The sequence below is a fragment of the Salvelinus fontinalis genome, chromosome 19 (assembly GCF_029448725.1).
Source record: "Salvelinus fontinalis isolate EN_2023a chromosome 19, ASM2944872v1, whole genome shotgun sequence".
NCBI classification, from domain to species: domain Eukaryota; kingdom Metazoa; phylum Chordata; class Actinopteri; order Salmoniformes; family Salmonidae; genus Salvelinus; species Salvelinus fontinalis.
Window position 1 is genome coordinate 44,136,551 of NC_074683.1, and position 21,699 is coordinate 44,158,249.

General features: G+C 42.5%; 1 protein-coding gene across 3 annotated transcripts; it reads left to right on the plus strand.

The window, feature by feature from the left end:
* Nucleotides 1-1,045: 1,045 nt before the first annotated feature.
* On the plus strand, nt 1,046-21,295 carry LOC129816806 (ubiquitin-conjugating enzyme E2 A-like). Of its 3 annotated transcripts, none has more exons than XM_055871712.1 (6): nt 1,046-1,238; nt 13,719-13,799; nt 19,997-20,022; nt 20,300-20,389; nt 20,486-20,574; nt 20,828-21,295. In XM_055871712.1, exons 1-6 carry the CDS (start codon nt 1,129-1,131, stop codon nt 20,954-20,956), a joined length of 525 nt encoding a protein of 174 aa, XP_055727687.1. In that variant the 5' UTR covers nt 1,046-1,128; the 3' UTR covers nt 20,957-21,295. The 3 variants fall into 3 exon arrangements, with proteins under 3 accessions (XP_055727687.1, XP_055727689.1, XP_055727688.1); XM_055871714.1 differs by lacking the exon at nt 1,046-1,238 and adding an exon at nt 6,884-6,978; XM_055871713.1 differs by lacking the exon at nt 1,046-1,238 and adding an exon at nt 7,499-7,710.
* The last annotated feature ends 404 nt before the right edge of the window (nt 21,296-21,699 follow it).

Consider the following 21,699-nt stretch of genomic DNA (forward strand, 5'->3'; position numbering starts at 1 on the left):
CTCTGAATTTATGAACTCCCAGATTGCACTCTGGCACTCCAGAATGAATTTACGAACAAATCCCTAGTGCAGTGGCGAGCAAGGTTTGTGTGTCAATGTAACCAGGAAGAGTACTGTACAGTGATGTAACACAAGATTGTGAGGTTTACTGGAACCTATTTGGCAATCTGTAGTCAGGTTTTCCGTTTCTGAAATGTTCATCTCCATCAGTAATAGTTGTGCAAAATCAATTCTTAAATCTTTGCTCATCTGTGAGCAGGAAGTTTTGGCCCCGCACTGGCAAAACCAGCATTGAAATGATTTTGACCAGGTGTCCGATTTCCAATGGCAGGTGACCCTCTAGCAGCAGGTTTAGGGTGTGAGGGGACCCCGTCGAGCGGCTCTACCATCGCCCCCGCCGACATCGTACACAACCACGTCTACAGGGATACAGCTGAGCACATGGTTGCTACTGGTAACGCAGGCAGCCAGGTGGAACACCAGACGTCGGTGAAGGCAGAGCAGCAGTACTACCATCAGCAGTATAAACATGCCCTGTTCAGCACCATGCTCCTCTACCACGGCTCCTAAGGAGTTGGAAGGACCCCGTTGTCAGGCCGTCCCTCGGTTTGCCTGTCATTTATGCTTGATGTCAACAAGCATTCACACGCCTTAAAACCATGGAGTGAGTGGTTCCTTTTTCATATGGTTATTGTAACATCATTAAGGGATCAGAGTTTACATGGTCAGTCTGTCATGGAAAGAGTAGGTGTTCTTAATGTTTTGTGCAGTGTGTATTTCCTCCCATATTGTGGATAAACTAAGTAAACTGAAATTCCAGTTCCAATTTTTCACATTGGGAATTGCAATTCACTTGTATTAAGTGAACTGAACCTTACCCTGTGTGCACTGGGGCCTCTGTTGGATTGCACATGTCATAACCCATTTGTTAAATTGTTGTTTTGAGTTGTACTCAATGAACCAATAATTACTGCAATATGTCTGTGTTTTGCATTATGAGTGTTATTCAACGCCATAAGACCACCCAGGAGCCTGGCAACGGCATCTGTCCGTGCAGTGGAAGGGAACGCCACAGACAATGGATTTACGCTCTGTCCATGTGAGGTCCTATACCTCTGGTTGGGGACCATGCCCACTCCACAGTCCACACAGATGAGATGGACACAAACAATGGGACCTTGGTTGGGCACTGGCATAATTCTCTTGAATTGTCCAGAACTTAGAATCACACACCACAGGTGAGAATTGCATGTATTTATTTTAATTTTAATGGAGTTCCATTGACTTCAAGATCTCTTTTGCAAGGGAGCTCTGCATCTTACAACAACAAATTAAACAGGAAATAAAAATACGAAGGGATTACCTAAATAAAGCCCACTTAAAAAAACAATCATATTCCTCAGCAGAGGTCCTCAATCAACACTCTGAAATGCCTGAAAGGCACCGATACATCCATTTGTAGGGAACTCTGAAGATTGCTCCATACATGGTGTCAGAAGAAACCACACTGAACAAAAATATGAACTCAACATGTAAAGTGTTGATCCCATGTTTTGTGAGCTGAAACAAAAGATCCCCGAAATGTTCCATACGCACAAAAAGCTTATTTCGCTCAAATTTTGAACACACATTTTTTTACATCCCTGTTAGTGGGAATTTCTCCTTCGCCAAGATAATCCATCCACCTGACAGGTGTGGCATATCAAGAAGCATATTAAACAGCATGATCATTACACCAGGCACACCTTGTGCTATGAACAATAAAAGGCCACTCTAAAATGTGTGATTTTGGCACAACATAATGCCACAGATGTCTCAACTTTTGAGGGAGCATGCAATTGGAATGCTGACTGCAGGAATATTCACCAGAGCTGTTGCCAGATAATTGAATGTTCATTTCTCTATCATAAGCCGCCTCCAACATCGTTTTAGAGAATTTGGCAGTACATTCAACCGGCCTCACAACCGCAGACCACGTGTAACCACGCCAGCCCAGGACCTCCACATCCGGCCTCTTCACCTGCGGATCGTCTGAGTCCAGCCACCCAGACAGCTGATGAAACTGGCTTTGCACAACTGAAGAATATCTGCGCAAACAGTCAGAAACTGATGCTCATTTGCGTGCTTGTCGTCCTCACCAGGGTGTTGACCTGACTGCAGTTCGGCGTCGTGCCCGACTTCAGTGGGCAAATGCTCACCTTCGATGGCCACTGGCACGCTGGAGAAGATGAATCGCAGTTTCAACTGTACCGGGCAGATGGCAGACTGCGTGTATGGCATTGTGTGGGCGAGCGGCTTGCTGTTCAACATTGTGAACAGTGCCCCATGGTGGCGGTGGGGTTATGGTATGGGAACGCATAAGCAAAGGACAACAAACACAATTGCATTTTATTGATGGCAATTTGAATGTACAGAGATACTGTGACGAGATCCTGAGGCCCATTGTCGTGCCATTCGTCCGCTGCCATCACCTCATGTTTCAGCATGATAATGCACGGCCCCATGTTGCAAGGATGTGTACACAATTCCTAGAAGCTAAAATGTCCCAGTTCTTCCATTGCTTGCATATTCACCAGACATGTCACCTATTGAGCACGTTTGGGATGCTCTGAATCGACATGTACGACGGCGCGTTCCAGTTCCTGCCAATATCCAACAACTTTTCACAGCCATTGAAGAGGAGTGGGACAACATTCCACAGGCCACAATCAACAGCCTGATCAACTCTATGCGAAGGAGATGTCACACTGCATGAGGCAAATGGTAATCACACCAGATACTGACTGTGAACATATCTGTATTCCCAGTCATGTGAAATCCATAGATTAGGGCCTAATGAATATATTCCAATTGACAGTTTCCTTATATAATTACGTAAAATCTATGAAATTGTTGCATGTTGCGTTTATATTTTTGTTCAGTGTAAAAGCAGTTTTTTTTTTAAAGTCTAGCAACAGACGGAATTTCCAGAGTTAGTCATCATTGTGATCGGGTATGGTAACTCTTACTTCTATGGATAAGTAAAGATGTCAGGTAATGCGAGAGTTTTTGCAAAAGGACTTTATAAATTAATAAAATGCAGTGTTTCAACCTACGTGAGGTCAAAGAGGGCCATCCTACTTTCTGATAGAGCAAGCAGTGATGAGTGCAAAATCTGTCACACTTGATAAAACAAAGTGCACTATGTTAAACTGCATCTAAAGGCTATAATGAAGTGGCGGCTGCATTCGTGTAGATTACAGTGCATTCGGAAAGTATTCAGACCCCATGACTTTTTCTACATATGTTACAGCCTTATTCTAAAATGGAATAAATAAATCAAAATCCTCATTAATCTACACACCATACCACATAATGACGAAGCAAAAATATATATTTTTTAACATTTTTGCTAATTTCTTTAAAATAAAAACAAAAATACCTTATTTACATAAGTATTCAGACCCTTTGCTATGAGACTCGAAATTGAGCTCAGGTGCACCCTGTTTCCATTGATCATCCTTGAGATGTTTCTACAACGTAATTGGAGTCCACCTGTGGTAAATTCAAAGAAACACACCTGTCTATATAAGGTCCCACAGTTGACAGTGCATGTCAGAGCAAAAACCAAGACATGAGGTTGAAGAAATTGTCCATAGAGGTGTGAGATAGGATTGTGTCGAGGCACAGATCTGGGGAAGGGTACCAAAAACAAACATTTCTGCAGCATTGAAGGACCCCAAGAACACAGTGGCCTCCATCATTCTTAAATTGAGTAAGTTTGGAACCACCAAAACTCTTTCTAAAGCTGGCTGTGTGGCCAAACTCAGCCATAGGGCACTTGGTCAGCGAGGTGACCAAGAACCTGATTGTCACTCTGACAGAGCTCAATAGTTTCTCTGTAGAGATGGAAGAACCTTTCAGAAGGACAAACATCTCTGCAGCACTCCACCAATCAGGCCTTTATGGTAGAGTGGTCAGATGGAAGCCACTCCTCAGTAAAAGGCACATGAAAACCTGCTTGGAGTTTGCCAAAAGGCACCAAAAGGACTCTCAGACCATGAGAAACAAGATTCTCTGGTCTGATGAAACCAAGATTGGAGGAAACCTGGCACCATCCCTACGGTGAAGCATGGTGGTGGTTTTCAGCGGCAAGGAGTGGGAGACTAGTCAGGATTGAGGGAAAGATGAATGGAGCAAAGTACATTGAGATCCTTAATGGAAACCTGATTCAGAGCTCTCAGGACCTCAGACTGGGGCGAAGGTTCACCTTCCAGCAGGACAACAACCCTAAGCACACAACCAAGATAACGCAGGAGTGGCTTCGGGACAAGTATCTGAATGTCCTTGAGTGGCCCAGCCAGAGCCCGGACTTGAACCCGATCTAACATTTCTGGAGAGACCTGAAAATAGCGGTGCAGCGACGCTCCCCATCCAACCGACAGAGCTTAAGAGGATCTGCAGAGAAGAATGGGAGAAACTCCCCAAATACAGGTGATCCAAGCTTGTCGCGTCATACTCAAGAAAACGCAAGGCTGTAATCGCTGCCAAAGGTGCTTCAACAAAGTACTGAGTAAGGGTCTGAGTACTGTAAATGTGATATTTCAGATGTTTTATAAAAAAATCTAAAAACCTGTTTTTGCTTTGTCATGATGGGGTATTGTGTGTAGATTGATCAGGGGAAAAAACAATTTAATAAAATCTAGAACAAGGCTGTAACGTAACAAAATTTTGACAAAGTCAAGGTGGTCTGAATACTTTCTGAATGCACTGTATGTCACCATAGTCTGGGGCGGTGGGTAGCCTAGTGGTTAGAGTGTTGGACTAGTAACCGAAAGGTCCCAAGATCAAATCCCCGAGCTGACAAGGTAAAGATCTATCCCCTGAACAAGGCAGTTTACCGACTGTTCCTACGTCATTGAAAATAAGAATTTGTTCTTAACTGACTTGCCTAGTTAAATAAAGGTAAAATAAAAAAAATGTAAGTCTAGGACAGGAAGGAATGTTGACATTCTGCTATTTAGTGAGAGGCATGTCCTACGCTACCTGTCTGAAGTTTTAGAACATCTACACATTCAAGGATTTCTTTATTTTTTACTATTTTCTACATTGTAGAGTAATAGTGAAGACATCACAATTATGAAATAGCACATATGGAATCATGTATACCAAAAAAGTGTGGAACAAATCCAAATAAATGTTATATTTGAGATTCTTCAATTAGCCGCCCTTTGCCTTGATGACAGCTTTGCACACGCTTGGCATTCTCTCAACCAGCTTCATGAGCTAGTCACCTGCAATGCATTTCAATTAACAGGTGTGTCTTGTTAATTTGTGGAGTTTCTTTCCTTCTTAATGTGTTTGAGCCAATCAGTTGTATTTGGTAGAAGACCAAGTCCATGTTATGGCAAGAAAAGCTCAAATAAGCAAAGAGAAACGACAGTCCATTACTTTTAAGGCATGGTCAGTCAATACAGAACATTTCAAAAACTTTGAACGTTTCTTCAAGTGCAGTCGCAAACACCATCAAGTGCTATGATGAAACTGGCTCTCATGAGGACCGCCACAGGAAAGGAAGACCCAGAATTACCTCTGCTGCAGAGGATAAGTTCATTAGAGTTACCAGCCTCAGAAATTGCAGGCCAAATAAATGCTTCACAGAGTTCAAGTAACAGACACATCAACATCAACTGTTCAGAGGAGACTGTGTGCATCAGGCCTTCATGGTCGAATTGCTGCAAAGTAACTACTACTAACAGACACCAATAAGAAGAGACTTGCTTGGGCCAAGAAACACGAGCAATGGACATTAGACCGGTGGAAATCTGTCCTTTGGTCTGGAGTCCAAATTGGAGATTTTTGGTTCCAACCGCCGTGGGTGAACGGTTGATCTCCGCATGTGTATTTCCCACTGTAAAGCATGGAGGAGGAGGTGTTATGTTGTGGGGGTGCTTTGCTGGTGACACTGTTATTTATTTAGAATTCAATGCACACTTAACCAGCATGGCTACCACAGCATTCTGCAGCGATACACCATCCCATCTGGTTTAGGCTTAGTGGGACTATCATTTGTTTTCAACAGGACAATGACCCCACACTACCTCTAGGCTGTGTAAGGGCTATTTTACCAAGAAAGAGATTCATGGAGTGCTGCATCAGATGACCTGGCCTCCACAATCCCTCGACCTCAACCAAATTGAGTTGGTTTGGGATGAGTCGGACCGCAGAGGGAAGTAAAATCAGCCAACAAGTGCTCAGCATATGTGGGAACTCCTTCAAGACTATTGGAAAAGCATTCCAGGTGAAGCTGGTTGAGAGAATGCCAAGAGTGTGCAAAGCTGTCATCAAGGCAAAGTGTGTCTTTGAAGAATCTCAAATATAAAATATATTTGGATTTGTTTAACACTTTTTTGGTTACTACATGATTCCATATGTGTTATTTCATAGTTTTGATGTCTTCACTATTATTCTATAAAATTTTCAAAATAAAGAAAAAAAACCTTGAATGAGTAGGTGTTCTAAAACATTTGACCGGCAGTGTATTTTTATAGAAGAAACCAATTTTTATTCAAATAAATTTGATTTAACAAGTAATATTTGTTTCAGAATTATAGGGGTCAAAATTGACACCTGTTTTCAATACCTTTCCTTGTGAGGATAGACTGATACATCCTTTTTCTAGAAGAAAATTTCAGATTGGAGAACGCATTGGGAGGGCTCTTTGACCATTTCTCCATACAGAATCTTTCCAGATCTTTGATATACATAGTCTGCCTTTTTGGACTGCCCTCTTCATTTCAAACCCCAGGTTTTGAATAGGGTTCGAAGTCCAGAGACAGATAGGCATTGCAAACTGTTGATTTTGTGGTCAATTATTATTTCATTGTAGATGTTAATGTGTGCTTGGGGTTATTGCCTTGTTGGAAGATCCACTTGCGGTCAAGTCTCAGCCTCCTGCCAGAGGCAACCATGATTTTGGCAAAAATGTCCTAGTACTGGGTAAAGTATATATTTTACCTGTATTTAACTAGGCAAGTCAGTTAAGAACAAATTCGTATTTTCAATGACTGCCTTGTTCAGGGGCAGAACGACAGATTTGTACCTTGTCAGCTCGGAGATTCGAACTTACAACCTTTCGGTTACTAGCCCAACGCTCTAACCAATATGGTATTCGTCACCGCTCCTCTTGTATCTGGACAATGCCCACTATTTCACCTGTGCGAATACCCGTTTGTCACCTGTCCCCAAGACCGGCCTTCATAGCTGGAGTTTTTATTTTTTACCTAACCTTACAAACGCTACGTCCCTGTAACCACGCCCCCGTCAAACACGGTCTCAAATAGAAATAAGGTGAGACTAAGTAATTAGATACGTATTAAATCGTTTTTCAATACAAATGTAACACAATAAAGTAAAATTATATTAAAACCTAAATGTTCCTACGTTTCGGTTTTCTTTAGAAGAATACGGAAACGACGACGTCCCCTATTAGCTGAAGTGGTATCGCCTAATATACCACTTACCAGCGGCTAGGGTAGGACTCGAAGGATATCGTTTCACCGAGGCGACAGCGGAAAAAAAGAGAGCTGAATGTTGTTGTAAACACAACATTAACAAACTATATTATAAACACTTTTGTTGTAAATAAAGCAGTACATTTGTGTTACCGTTATATATTTAGCTTACGATGTCTACTCCGGCAAGAAGACGATTGATGAGAGATTTTAAACGGTGAGATGAACATTTTTCACGGATGGTGTTATTGATGTCTGAAGAAGCTAACTAGCAAAGCTAGTCAGCGAAGGTTACCAAGCTAGCTAGCAAACGTTAACTAGAAAATCACACAGCCGTCTCTTTCCTGACATTTTGGGGTTTATCTAGTTTACAATTCTCAAATGTGTAATGTTGCGTTTGAAAATAGCTCATGCCGAGAAAGTCGTTTTACTCTAAAACAGTCAGCTACGTTATTTAGCTTGCCTGCCAATACTTGGCTACAGATTAGCTAGCGAAGAAAACAATTTGCTCTCCCAATGCGAGTCACCATAACTCACTCGCAAGCGAAACTGGGTTAGATTAACAATACGTCATACATAAGATTACTCAATTTGGTTTTGCGATATCCCGTGCTTATATGCATAACGTTAACCGTTACGGTTTGTGACTGACGTTTAGCTTCTTCGAGGTTTCTTCTATGGTATGTTGGCGAACACACAATTGAATGTGCATCCCGCCACAATGCGGGTGGAAACAGGATTCCACCCAAAAAGTGAACAAACTACCAAAAGAAAATAAACACATTTTCTGTAAAAAATAAATAGAACAGGTCTGTTCCCAAGGGGAACCTGTGAGGGCGGGTTTTCCGGTGCCAGTACCCCATGCAAGTTTTCAGATGTCGAGCCTTAAGTCCAAACACTTGAAAAATTGCCAAATCTTTTACATCCTTACAATCAATCAAGTTTCAATCAAGTTTATTTTATATAGCCCTTCGTACATCAGCTAATATCTCGAAGTGCTGTACAGAAACCCAGCCTAAAACCCCAAACAGCTAGTAATGCAGGTGTAGAAGCACGGTGGCTAGGAAAAACTCCCTAGAAAGGCCAAAACCTAGGAAGAAACCGAGAGAGGAACCAGGCTGAGGGGTGGCCAGTCCTCTTCTGGCTGTGCCGGGTGGAGATTATAACAGAACTATGCCAAGATGTTCAAAAATGTTCATAAGTGACAAGCATGGTCAAATAATAATCATGAATAATTTTCAGTTGGCTTTTCATAGCCGATCATTAAGAGTTGAAAAACAACAGGTCTGGGACAGGTGGCGGTTCCATAACCGCAGGCAGAACAGTTGAAACTGGAATAGCAGCAAGGCCAGGCGGACTGGGGACAGCAAGGAGTTACCACGCCCGGTAGTCCCGACGTATGGTCCTAGGGCTCAGGTCCTCCGAGAGAAAGAAAGAAGGAGAAAATTAGAGAGAGCCAATATTTTCAAAATGTTCATAAATGACAAGCATGGTCAAATAATAATCAGGAGTAAATCTCAGTTGGCTTTTCATAGCCGATCATTAAGAGTAGAAAACAGCAGGTCTGGGACAGGTAGGGGTTCCGTAACCGCAGGCAGAACAGTTGAAACTGGAATAGCAGCAAGGCCAGGCGGACTGGGGACAGCAAGGAGTCATCATGCCCGGTAGTCCTGACGTATGGTCCTAGGGCTCAGGTTCTCAGAGAGAGAGAAAGAAAGAGAGAACGAGAGAATTAGAGAGAGCATACTTAAATTCACACAGGACACTGGATAAGACAGGAGAAGTACTCCAGGTATAACCAACTGACCCTAGCCCCCCGACACACAAACTACTGCAGCATAAATACTGGAGGCTGAGACAGGAGCGGTCAGGAGACACTGTGGCCCCATCCAAAGATACCCCCGGACAGGGCCAAACAGGAAGGATATAACCCCACCCACTTTGCCAAAGCACAGCCCCCGCACCACTAGAGGGATATCTTCAACCACCAACTTACAATCCTGAGACAAGGCCGAGTATAGCCCACAAAGATCTCCGCCACAGCACAAACCAAGGGGGGGACGCCAACCCAGACAGGAAGATCACGTCAGTAACTCAACCCACTCAAGTGACGCACCCCTCCTAGGGACGGCATGAAAGAGCACCAGTAAGCCAGTGACTCAGCCCCTGTAATAGGGTTAGAGGCAGAGAATCCCAGTGGAGAGAGGGGAACCGGCCAGGCAGAGACAGCAAGGGCGGTTCGTTGCTCCAGAGCCTTTCCGTTCACCTTCACACTCCTGGGCCAGACTACACTCAATCATATGACCTACTGAAGAGATAAGTCTTCAGTAAAGACTTAAAGGTTGAGACCGAGTCTGCGTCTCTCACATGGGTAGGCAGACTGTTCCATAAAAATGGAGATCTATAGGAGAAAGCCCTGCCTCCCGCTGTTTGCTTAGAAATTCTAGGGACAATTAGGAGGCCTGCGTCTTGTGACCGTAGCGTACGTATTGGTATGTACGGCAGGACCAACTCGGAAAGATAGGTAGGAGCAAGCCCATGTAACGCTTTATAGGTTAACAGTAAACCTTGAAATCAGCCCTTAACAGGGAGCCAGTGTAGGGAAGCTAGCACTGGAGTAATATGATCAAATTTCTTGGTTCTAGTCAGGATTCTAGCAGCCGTATTTAGCACTAACTGAAGTTTATTTAGTGCTTTATCCGGGTAGCTGGAAAGTAGAGCATTGCAGTAGTCTAACCTAGAAGTAACAAATGCATGGATGAATTTTTCTGCATCATTTTTGGACAGAAAATTTCTGATTTTTGCAATGTTACGTAGATGGAAAAAAGCTGTCCTTGAAACAGTCTTGATATGTTCGTCAAAAGAGAGATCAGGGTCAAGAGTAACGCCGAGGTCCTTCACAGTTTTATTTGAGACGACTTTACAACCATCAGGATGAATTGTCAGATTTAATAGAAGATCTCTTTGTTTCTTGGGACCTAGAACAAGCATCTCTGTTTTGTCCGAATTTAAAAGTAGAAAGATTTCAGCCATCCACTTCCTTATGCCTGAAACACAGGCTTCTAGCGAGGGCAATTTTGGGGCTTCACCATGTTTCATTGAAATGTACAGCTGTGTGTCATCCGCATAGCAGTGAAAGTTAACATTATGTTTTCGAATAACATCCCCAAGAGGTAAAATATATAGTGAAAAACAATAGTGGTCCTAAAACGGAACCTTGAGGAACACCGAAATGTACAGTTGATTTCTCAGAGGACAAACCATTCACAGAGACAAACTGATATCTTTCCGACAGATAAGATCTAAACCAGGCCAGAACTTGTCCGTGTAGACCAATTTGGGTTTCCAGTCTCTCCAAAAGAATGTGGTGATCGATGGTGTCAAAGGCAGCACTAAGGTCTAGTAGCACGAGGACAGATGCAGAGCCTCGGTCTGACGCCATTAAAAGGTCATTTACCACCTTCACAAGTGCAGTCTCAGTGCTATGATGGGGTCTAAAACCAGACTGAAGCATTTCGTATACATTGTTTGTCTTCAGAAAGGCAGTGAGTTGCTGCGCAACAGCTTTTTCTAAAATTTTTGAGAGGAATGGAAGATTCGATATAGGCCGATAGTTTTTTATATTTTCCGGGTCAAGGTTTGGCTTTTTCAAGAGAGGCTTTATCACTTTGCCACTTATAGTGAGTTTGGTACATATCCGGTGAATAGAGAGCTGTTTATTATGTTCAACATAGGAGGGCCAAGCACAGGAAGCAGCTCTTTCAGTAGTTTAGTAGAAATAGGATCCAGTATGCAGCTTGAAGGTTTAGAGGCCATGATCATTTTCATCATTGTGTCAAGAGATATAGTACTAAAACACTTAAGTGTCTCTCCCGATCCCAGGCCCTGGCAGAGCTGTGCAGATCCAGGACAGCTAAGCCCTGGAGGAATACGCAGATTCAAAGAGGAGTCTGTAATTTGCTTTCTAATGGTCATGATCTTTTCCTCAAAGAAGTTCATGAATTTATTACTGCTGAAGTGAAAGCCATCCTCTCTTGGGGAATGCTGCTTTTTAGTTAGCTTTGCAACAGTATCAAAAATAAATTTTGGATTGTTCTTATTTTCCTCGATTAAGTTGGAAAAGTAGGATGATCGAGCAGCAGTGAGGGCTCTTCGGTACTGCACGGTACTGTCTTTCCAAGCTAGTCGGAAGACTTCCAGTTTGGTGTGGCTCCATTTCCGTTCCAATTTCCTGGAAGCTTGCTTCAAAGCTCGGGTATTTTCTGTATACCAGGGAGCTAGTTTCTTATGACAAATGTTTTTCGCTTTTAGGGGTGCAACTGCATCTAGGGTATTGCGCAAGGTTAAATTGAGTTCCTCAGTTAGGTGGTTAACTGATTTTTGTCCTCTGACGTCCTTAGGTAGGCAGAAGGAGTCTGGAAGGGCATCAAGGAATTTTTGTGTTGTCTGTGAATTTATAGCACGACTTTTGATGCTCCTTGGTTGGGGTCTGAGCAGATTATTTGTTGCGATTGCAAACGTAATAAAATGGTGGTCCGATAGTCCAGGGTTATGAGGAAAAACATTAAGATCTACAACATTTATTCCATGGGACAAAACTATGTCCAGAGTATGACTGTGGCAGTGAGTAGGTCCAGAGACATGTTGGACAAAACCCACTGAGTCGATGATGGCTCCGAAAGACTTTTGGAGTGGGTCTGTGGACTTCTCCATATGAATATTAAAATCACCAAAAATTAGAATATGATCTGCTATGACTACAAGGTCTGATAGGAATTCAGGGAACTCAGAGAGGAACACTGTATATGGCCCAGGAGGCCTGTAAACAGTAGCTATAAAAAGTGATTGAGTAGGCTGCATAGATTGCATGACTAGAAGCTCAAAAGACGAAACGCCATTTTTTTTTGTAAATTGAAATTTGCTATCGTAAATGTTAGCAACGCCTCCGCCTTTGCGGGATGCATGGGGGATATGGTCACTAGTGTAACCAGGAGGTGAGGCCTCATTTAACACAGTAAATTCATCAGGCTAAGCCATGTTTCAGTCAGGCCAATCACATCAAGATTATGATCAGTGATTAGTTCATTGACAATGACTGCCTTTGAAGTGAGGGATCTAACATTACGTAACCCTATTTTGAGTGTGAGGTATCACGATCTCTTTCAATAATGGCAGGAATGGAGGAGGTCTTTATCCTAATAAGATTGCTAAGGCGAACACCGCCATGTTTAGTTTTGCCCAACCTAGGTCGAGGCACAGACACAGTCTCAATGGGTATGGCTGAGCTGACTACACTGACTGTGCTATTGGCAGACTCCACTAAGCTGGCAGGTTGGCTAACAGCCAACACTCAACACTTACACTCAGGTGAAAGCTCTTGCTGCGTGTCTTCCATAACCAAGCTTCACATGTGTAGGTAATTGCTCTTTATCAAAAAAACAACAGGCCCGACAGACGTTCTTCTTGTTCCCCATTCACCCAGCGGATCAGACACTGTGCATCAACCACACCAGGAATTCAATTCAGGTATTTCACCTGAACATCCGTCGTCATCCCTGAAGGGTTTGAAGGGTGCTCTACTCCGAAGTTCAAAACACAAAACTTCTGTTGTCCTGATTCTTTTTAGGCCCACAGCAATCTTCCTCTGCTCTTCAGAAAAACAATTAATCAAAATAAAACCACCACTGGTCACTCTTACTTTTCCAAGTGCATACTTCACCATTTGACACCTCAAATGGGTTTCCCACATATGCATCCTTACTCAACAAATGCATCCCAACAAGAAGCGATTCATTATCATTCACACACGTATCCTCCAATCCAATTTTAGACAATTTCCTTTTCGGTCCAGTTTTCAATACTACTGTTGTCCATTTGGAACATTTGTCTTCACCAAATTTGCTCAACATGCTGCTCGATTCGAACTCAGCATCCACTTCGCCATCTTCCCACTTACGTTCCTTCTTTGAGGTTTATTGGCAGACCACACTCAGAAGGTGTATAACCACCACCTACTGTACAGGGTAGAACGTTGAGCTAGCTAAGTAGCATTAACACTTATGGGCTTCTGCATTGGTTGATAATATTGCAAGTAAGAGTGAGTTCACTAATGTGTCGATTTGTAAAATAACTATCAGTTTGAAAATTGGGTTAATAAGTATATATTAGCTAGGTAGCAAGCAATTTGACACGTGGAACTAAAGTTGTTTTTCTCGGGCCCCATAGGTTACAAGAAGACCCTCCGGCTGGCGTCAGTGGTGCCCCTTCCGAAAACAACATAATGGTGTGGAATGCAGTCATATTCGGGTAAGATGGCGAAGCGCAACCGGTCAGATGTGCACATTCAGACTGTCACAGATTTTCTGTGCAGTATTATTTATAACCCCATGCTCCGGCAGCAAATATTGCAGAGTTAGGGTTCAGAAATAGCCTTCTGTCTTGGTAGTTTCAAATCAAATTTTATTGGTCACATCCCCCGAAAACAACAGGCGTAGACTTTACCGTGAAGTACTTATGAGCCCATTCCCAACAATGCGGAGTTAAAAAGTAAGAACATTTTGGGGGAAAAGTAAATAGTAATACAATAAAATAGAAATTGAGACAGTACAGAGGGTAGTGCGAATGGCCCAGTACATCACTGGGGCCAAACTTCCTGCCATCCAGGACCTCTATACTAGAAGTCGACCGATTATGATTTTTCAATGCCGATACCGATTATTGGTGGACCAAAAAAGCAGATACCGATTACTCGGACGATATATATATATATATATATTTGTAATAATGACAATTACAACAATACTGAATGAACAATGAACCCTTTTATTTTAACTTAATATAATACATAAATAAAATATATTTAGTCTCAAATAAATAATGCAAAGAGAAGAAATTAAAGTAAAAGTGCAATATGTGCCATGTAAAAAAAGCTAACGTTTAAGTTCCTTGCTCAGAACATGAGAACATATGAAAGCTGGTGGTTCAATATTCCTAGTTCTTCAATATTCCCAGTTAAGAAGTTTTAGATTGTAGTTATTATAGGAATTATGAAGCGTCGACTATTTCTCTATACCATTTGTATTTCATATACCTTTGACTATTGGATGTTCTTATAGGCATTTTAGTATTGCCAGCCTAATCTCGGCAGTTCATAGGCTTGAAGTCATAAACAGCGCTGTGCTTCAAGCATTGCTAAGAGTTGCCTGCAAATGCAGTAAAATGCTGTTTGAATGAATACTTACGAGCCTGCTGCTGCCTACCACCGCTCAGTCAGACTGCTCTATCAAATATCAAATCATAGACCTAATTATAATAAACACACAGAAATATGAGCCTTTGGTCATTAATATGGTCAAATCCAGAAACTATAATTTCGAAAACAAAACGTTTATTCTTTCAGTGAAATAAGGAACCATTCCGTATTTTGTCGAACGGGTGGCAAACCTAAGTCTAAATATTGCTGTTACATTGCACAACCTTCAATGTTATAATTATGTAAAATTCTTGCAAATTAATTACGGTCTTTGTTAGGAAGAAGCACAGTTTGCAACGAGCCAGGCGGCCAAACTGTTGCATTGAATGCAAGAGAAGGGACACAATTTTCCTAGTTAATATTGCCTGCATTTATTATAAATTTTTTTACCCCCTTTTTTCTCCCCAATTTCGTGGTATCCAATTATTAGTAGTTACTGTCTCGTCGCTACAACTCCCGTACGCACTCGGGAAAGACAAAGGTCGAGAGCCATGCGTGCTCCGAAACACAACCCAACCAAGCCGCACTGCTTCTTAACACAGCGCGCATCCGACCCGGAAGCCAGCCGCACCAATGTGTCGGAGGAAACACCGTACACCTAGCTACCTGGTCAGCGTGCACTACGCCCAGCCCGCCACAGGAGTCGCTAGTGCGCGATGATACAAGGATATCCCTACCGGCCAAACCCGGACGACGCTGGGCCAATTGTGCGTCGCCCCATGGATCTCCCGGTCGCGGCCGGCTGCGACAGAGCCTGGGCTCGAACCCAGAGTCTCTGGAGGCACAGCTAGCACTGCGATGCAGTGCCTTGGACCACTGCGCCACCTGGGAGAACATGAATTTATTTTAACTAAATATGCGGGTTTAAAAAAATATATACTAATGTGTATTGATTTTAAGAAAGGTTGCTGTTTATGATTAGGTACATTTGTGCAACGAATGTGCTTTTTTCACGAATGCGCTTTTGTTAAATCATCACCCGTTTGGCAAAGTTGAAGTAGGCTGTGATTCGGTGATAAATGAACAGGCACCGCATTGATTATATGCAACGCAGGACAAGCTAGCATACTACCTAGTAATATCATCAACCATGTGTAGTTAACTAGTGATTATGTGAAGATTGATTGTTTTTTAGAAGATAAGTTTAATGCTAGCTAGCAACTTACCTTGGCTCATTGCAGCCCCAAGGTCCTTTTGACGCTGCACTCGCTCGCGTAACAGGTGGTCAGCCTGCCATGCAGTTTCCTCATGGATTGCAATGTAATCGTCCATAATCGGCGTTCAAAAAGGCCGATTACCGATTGTTATGAAAACTTCAAACCGGCCCCAATTAATCGGCCATGCCGCACCAATGTGTCGGAGGAAACACCGTACACCTAGCGACCTGGTCAGCGTGCACTGCGCCCTGCCCGCCACAGGAGTCGCTGGTGCGCGATAACCTCTACTCTACACCAGGCGGTGTCAGAAGAAGGCCCTAAAAATTGTCAAAGACTCCAGCCACCCTAGTCATAGACTGTTCTCTCTGCTACCGCATGGCAAGCGGTACCGGAGCGCCAAGTCTAGGTCCAAGAGGCTTCTAAACAGCTTCTACCCCCAAGCCATAAGACTCCTAAACATCTAGTCAAATGGCTACTCAGACTATTTGCATTCTCCCCCCGACCCCTCTCCTCTCCACACCACTGCCACTCTCTGTTGTCATCTATGCGTAGTCACTTTAATTAACTCTACCTACATGTACATACTACCTCAACTAACCGGTGCCCCTGCACATTGACTCTGTACTGGCACCACCCTGTATATATTATTTTTTACTGCTGCTCTTTAATTACTTGTTAATTTGATCTGTTATTCTTATCCATATTTTTTTAAACTGTGCTGTTGGTTAGGGGCTCGTAAGTAAGCATTTCATTGTAAGGTCCACACCTGTTGTATTTGGCGCATGTGACTAATAACATTTTATTTGATATACAAGGACTACCGGTACCACGTCAATGTGCAGGGTTACAAGTTAGTTGAGGTAATATGTACATGTAGGCAGGGGTAAAAGGGACTAGGCAATCAGGAAAGATAGTAAACAGAGTAGCAGCAGCAGTGTGTGTGTGTGTGTGTGGCATCAATATGTCTATGTGTGTTGGAGTGACAGTGTTGTATGTGTGGGTAGATTCCAGTGAGTGTACATAGAGCCGGTGTAAATAAAAAGGGGTTCAATGCAATTAGTCAGGATAGCCAATTGATTAACTGTTCAGAAGTCTTATGGCTCGGGGGTAGATGCAGTTTACGAGCCTTTATGTCACAGACTTGGTGCTCTGGTACTGCTTGCTGTGCAGTAGCAGAGAGAAGTCTATGACTTGGGTGGCTGGGGTCTTTGACAGTTTTTAGGGCCTTCCTCTGACACCGCCTGGTATAGAGTACCACAGTATGAGTCATACCCATAACCTAGCGGTCAAACAGGGAAATGGTTCCAATTGTTTTTCCACCATTCATTTTTCCCACGGGGGATTTTAGAAACACTTAAAATAAGGGCTGTGTTTCGTGTAGGCTTACCCTGGCATGATGTTTTTATAACGTATAAATCTCTTTGGGATAAGGTGACTTTTCCGAAGGGCGTACTTTACCGTTTTCAACACCTCAAACGGGTTTCCCACTTGTGCATCCTTACTCAACAAGCTCATCCCAATAAGAATCATTCATACACGCATCCTCCAATATAATTTCCTTTCTGTTCCAGTTTTCAATACTACTGTTGTCCATTCAGAACATTTGTCTTAACCAAATTTGCTCGATGCGCTGTTTGATTATAACTCCCGCTTCACTACAGCCCTGTCGATGTGAATGGGGGCGTGCTCGGCCCGCTGTATCCTGTAATCCACTATCAGCTCCTTTGTCCTGCTGACGTTGAGGGAGAGGTTGTTGTCATGGCACCACACTGCCAGGTCTCTGACCCCCTCCCTATAGGCTGTCTCGTCGTCGGTGATCAGGCCTACCACCGTTGTCATCACAAACTTAACGATGGTGTTGGAGTCGTGGGTAAACAGGGAGTACAGGAGGGGACTAAGCAAGCACCTCTGTCTGAGTGACCCCCTTGTTGAGGGTCAGCGTGGCGGATGTGTTGTTGCCTACCCTCACCACCTGTGGGTGGCCCGTCAGGAAGTCCAGAATCCAGTTGCAGGGGGAGGTGTTCGGTCCCAGGGACCTTAGCTTAGTGATGAGCTTTGAGGGCACTGTGGTGTTGAACCCTGAGCTGTAGCATTCTCACATGGGTGTTCCTTTTTGTCAAGGTAGGAAAGGGCAGTGTGGAGTAGAGGTCGACCGATTATGATTTTTCAACACCGATAACGATTTTATTGGAGGACCAAAAAAAGCCGATACCGATTAATTGTCCTATTCTTTTTATATTTATTTGTAATACTGACAATTACAACAATACTGAATGAACAATTTTACTTTAACTTAATATAATACAGAAATAAAATCAATTTAGTCTCAAATAAATAATGAAACAAGTTCAATTTGGTTTAAATAATGCAAAAACACAGTGTTGGAGAAGAAAGTAGGTGCCATGTAAAAAAGCTAACGTTTAAGTTCCTTGCTCAGAACATGAGAACATATGAAAGCTTCCTTTTAACATGGTTCGTTTTAACATGAGTCTTCAATATTCCCAGTTAAGAAGTTTTAGGTTGTAGTTATTATAGGAATTATAGGACTATTTCTCTATACCATTTGTATTTCATATACCTTTGACTATTGGATGTTCTTATAGGCACTTTAGTATTGCCAGCCTAATCTCAGGAGTTGATAGGCTTGAAGTCCTAAACAGCACAATGCTTGAAGTACAGCGAAGAGTTGCTGGCAAACGCAGTAAAGTGCTTTTTGAATGAATGCTTACGAGCCTGCTGCTGCCTACCACTGCTCAGTCAGACTGCTCTATCAAATCATAGACTTAATTATAACTTAATAACACACAGAAATACGAGCCTTAGGTCATTAATATGGTCAAATCCGGAAACTATCATTTCGAAAACAAAACGTTTATTCTTTCAGTATAATACGGAACCGTTCCGTGTTTTATCTAACGGGTGGCATCCCTACATCTAAATATTGCTGTTACATTGCACAACCTTTAATGTAATGTCACAATTATGTACGATTCTGTCAAAATAATGATGGTCTTTGTTAGAAAGAAATGGTCTTCACACAGTTCGCAATGAGCCAGGTGGCGCAAACTGCTGCATATACCCTGACTCTGCTTACACTGAACGCAAGAGAAGTGACACAATTCCCCTAGTTAAAAGAAATTCATGTTAGCAGGCAATATTAACTAAATATGCAGGTTTAAAAAAATATATACTTGTGTATTGATTTTAAAGAAAGGCATTGATGTTTATGGTTAGGTACATTGGTGCAACGACAGTGCTTTTTTCGCGAATGCGTTTGTTAAATCATCACCCGTTTGGCGAAGTAGGCTGTGATTCGATGATAAATGAACAGGCACCGCATTGATTATATGCAACGCAGGACAAACTAGATAACTACACATGGTTGATGATATTACTAGTTTAACTAGTGATTATGTGAAGATTGATTGCTTTTTATGAGATACGTTTAATGCTAGCTAGCAACTTACCTTTGCTCCTTGCTGCACTTGCGTAACAGGTGGTCAGCCTACCACGCAGTTTCCTCATGGAGTGCAATGTGATCGGCCATAATCGGCATCCAAAAATGAAGATTACCGATTGTTATGAACTTGAAATCGGCCCTAATTAATCGGCCATGCCGAAATAATCGGTCGACCTCTAGTGTGGAGTGCAATAGAGATTGTATCATCTGTGGATCTGTTTGTGCGGTATGGGAATTTGAGTGGGTACAGGGTGGCTAGGGTGATGGTGTTGATGTGAGCCATGACCAGCATTTCATGGCTATGGGGCGATAGTCATTTAGACAGTTACCTTGGCATTCTTGGGTACAGGGACTATGGTGGTCTTGAAATGTGTAGGTATTACCGACTGGATCATGGAGAGGTTGAACATGTCATTGAAGACACTTGCCAGCTGGTCAGCGTAGTTATTGGGAATTCTGAGATCAAGGTCATTTCAATACCTTTCTGGGCCAATGATACCAAAAATGTGACGTGATTCGTCTGCTCATCACAATGTTCCTCCTTCATCTGTTAACTTATTTACGGGGTAATGACACATGCATATATTTCACACATACAGAGAAAACGTTTAAACATATTTATTTCCCTTTACAGCCCAGAAGGGACACCTTTTGAGGACGGTGAGTACAGCACTGTGCACCCCATTCTTTGTGTTTGCATACTCTATGGAGCTATGGGTTGTGTGTGACGTAATTGTTGATTTTATCAATTTCACAAAGTAGGCTAAAGCAGTCAATCATCAACTTCCTGTTTTATCTACCGGCAGTGTTACAGATAATGCAACACCTGTAAATGCTAAGTTTTCTAACATTCTTTGTTGCATGATAGTATGAACTAGAGTGATATGAACTAGAGCCATGGTTCTAATTAATCCCCCCCCCATCTTTTATGTTCCAGGCACGTTTAAGCTTACTGTTGAGTTCACAGAAGAATACCCTAACAAACCCCCCACAGTACGATTTGTGTCAAAGATGTTTCATCCAAATGGTATGTTGTCATAACGACAGTAGCAAAACAGCCTGATTATAGTTAGTATTACCTGCAAAGGTTAATGGTATTTTAACCGTTCCGTTTTATTTACAGTGTATGCAGATGGCAGTATATGTCTAGACATTCTGCAGAATCGATGGAGTCCAACCTATGATGTTTCATCCATTCTTACCTCTATTCAGGTAGGCAAATATATCTTGTTTTCCATAATACATTTTATATGCCATGTATCCTCCCTTCCCCGTCAACATTTAGTCCTACTGTGACAAAGCAGAGATTATAAAACACAACAGATGTTAGACTTCCCATACTGAACATCCTGAAGTGTCATGGTGCATGCCCACTTTTATGTTTTGCTCTCTGTGCTGTAGAAAGCCTGTCTCGTCTACTCAGTTGGCTCATTATTCATCACCTCGCTCCGTTCCCTTCTTCCAGTCTCTGCTAGATGAACCAAACCCCAACAGTCCAGCCAACAGTCAGGCGGCCCAGCTTTACCAAGAAAACAAGAGGGAGTACGAGAAGCGTGTGTCGGCCATTGTAGAACAGAGCTGGAGGGACAGTTGACCACATCCTCTCCCTTCTGGCCTCCTCTATCCCCAGCGCTGAGCTGTGTGATACGAGTTTGAGGAGTAATCTTAATTTAGATTTTTTTTGTTTCTTCCTCCATTTTACTTTTACATATTTATGCACTTTACCTGTCCCTTGTTGAAAATGTTTTTTTCCTGACACGCTTGGAGTGGAGTTTTCGTTATTTTTTTCTATTTCTCCCTCCTGTTTTGGCTTATCATGTGACTTATGTGCTGAATCTTGTTTTTGTCGCCACCGTCTTCAATTGAGGACAATTTTTGGACGTCAATTACCTGCCTCCTCCCTTCCCACACTGAAATAAATGAGTTGGACTGATGTGTAATGTTTGGAAGAAATATCAATTAACCATGTTAACCTGCTTGTAGGTCCTTTCTTTGGTGTGCTCCCCTTACCCTTTAATACATAAGCTCATTTTACAAAGCAGCATCTGAGCTATCAAGCTCATTACCTTTCTTTGGAAAATTGTTGGGTGTGTTTATCCTTAAACAACCTGATTCAGACCTAGACCCACATGCTTAACCCATGTCTTTGCTGTGTTGTGAGCTCTGTTACATGCATGACAGTGATAGTGCGTTCTTGTTCTCTGTTCAGTAAGTACTCGTATATAGAACATACATCCTGATTGTACAGATTTTGCACTGGTTGTCCACCATGTCACTTTTTCAACAATTGTAAATAAGTCGTCAAAGCTACCTTTACTATGACAGTAGTACTGCGTT

Coding starts and splice junctions, on each gene's coding strand:
- LOC129816806 (XM_055871712.1), top strand. CDS start 1,129: ATGCCCACTCCACAGTCCACACAGATGAGATGGACACAAACAATGGGA. Junction 13,800..19,996: donor TGGAATGCAGTCATATTCGG/GTAAGATGGCGA, acceptor TTCCCTTTACAG/CCCAGAAGGGACACCTTTTG. Junction 20,023..20,299: donor AGGGACACCTTTTGAGGACG/GTGAGTACAGCA, acceptor TTTATGTTCCAG/GCACGTTTAAGCTTACTGTT.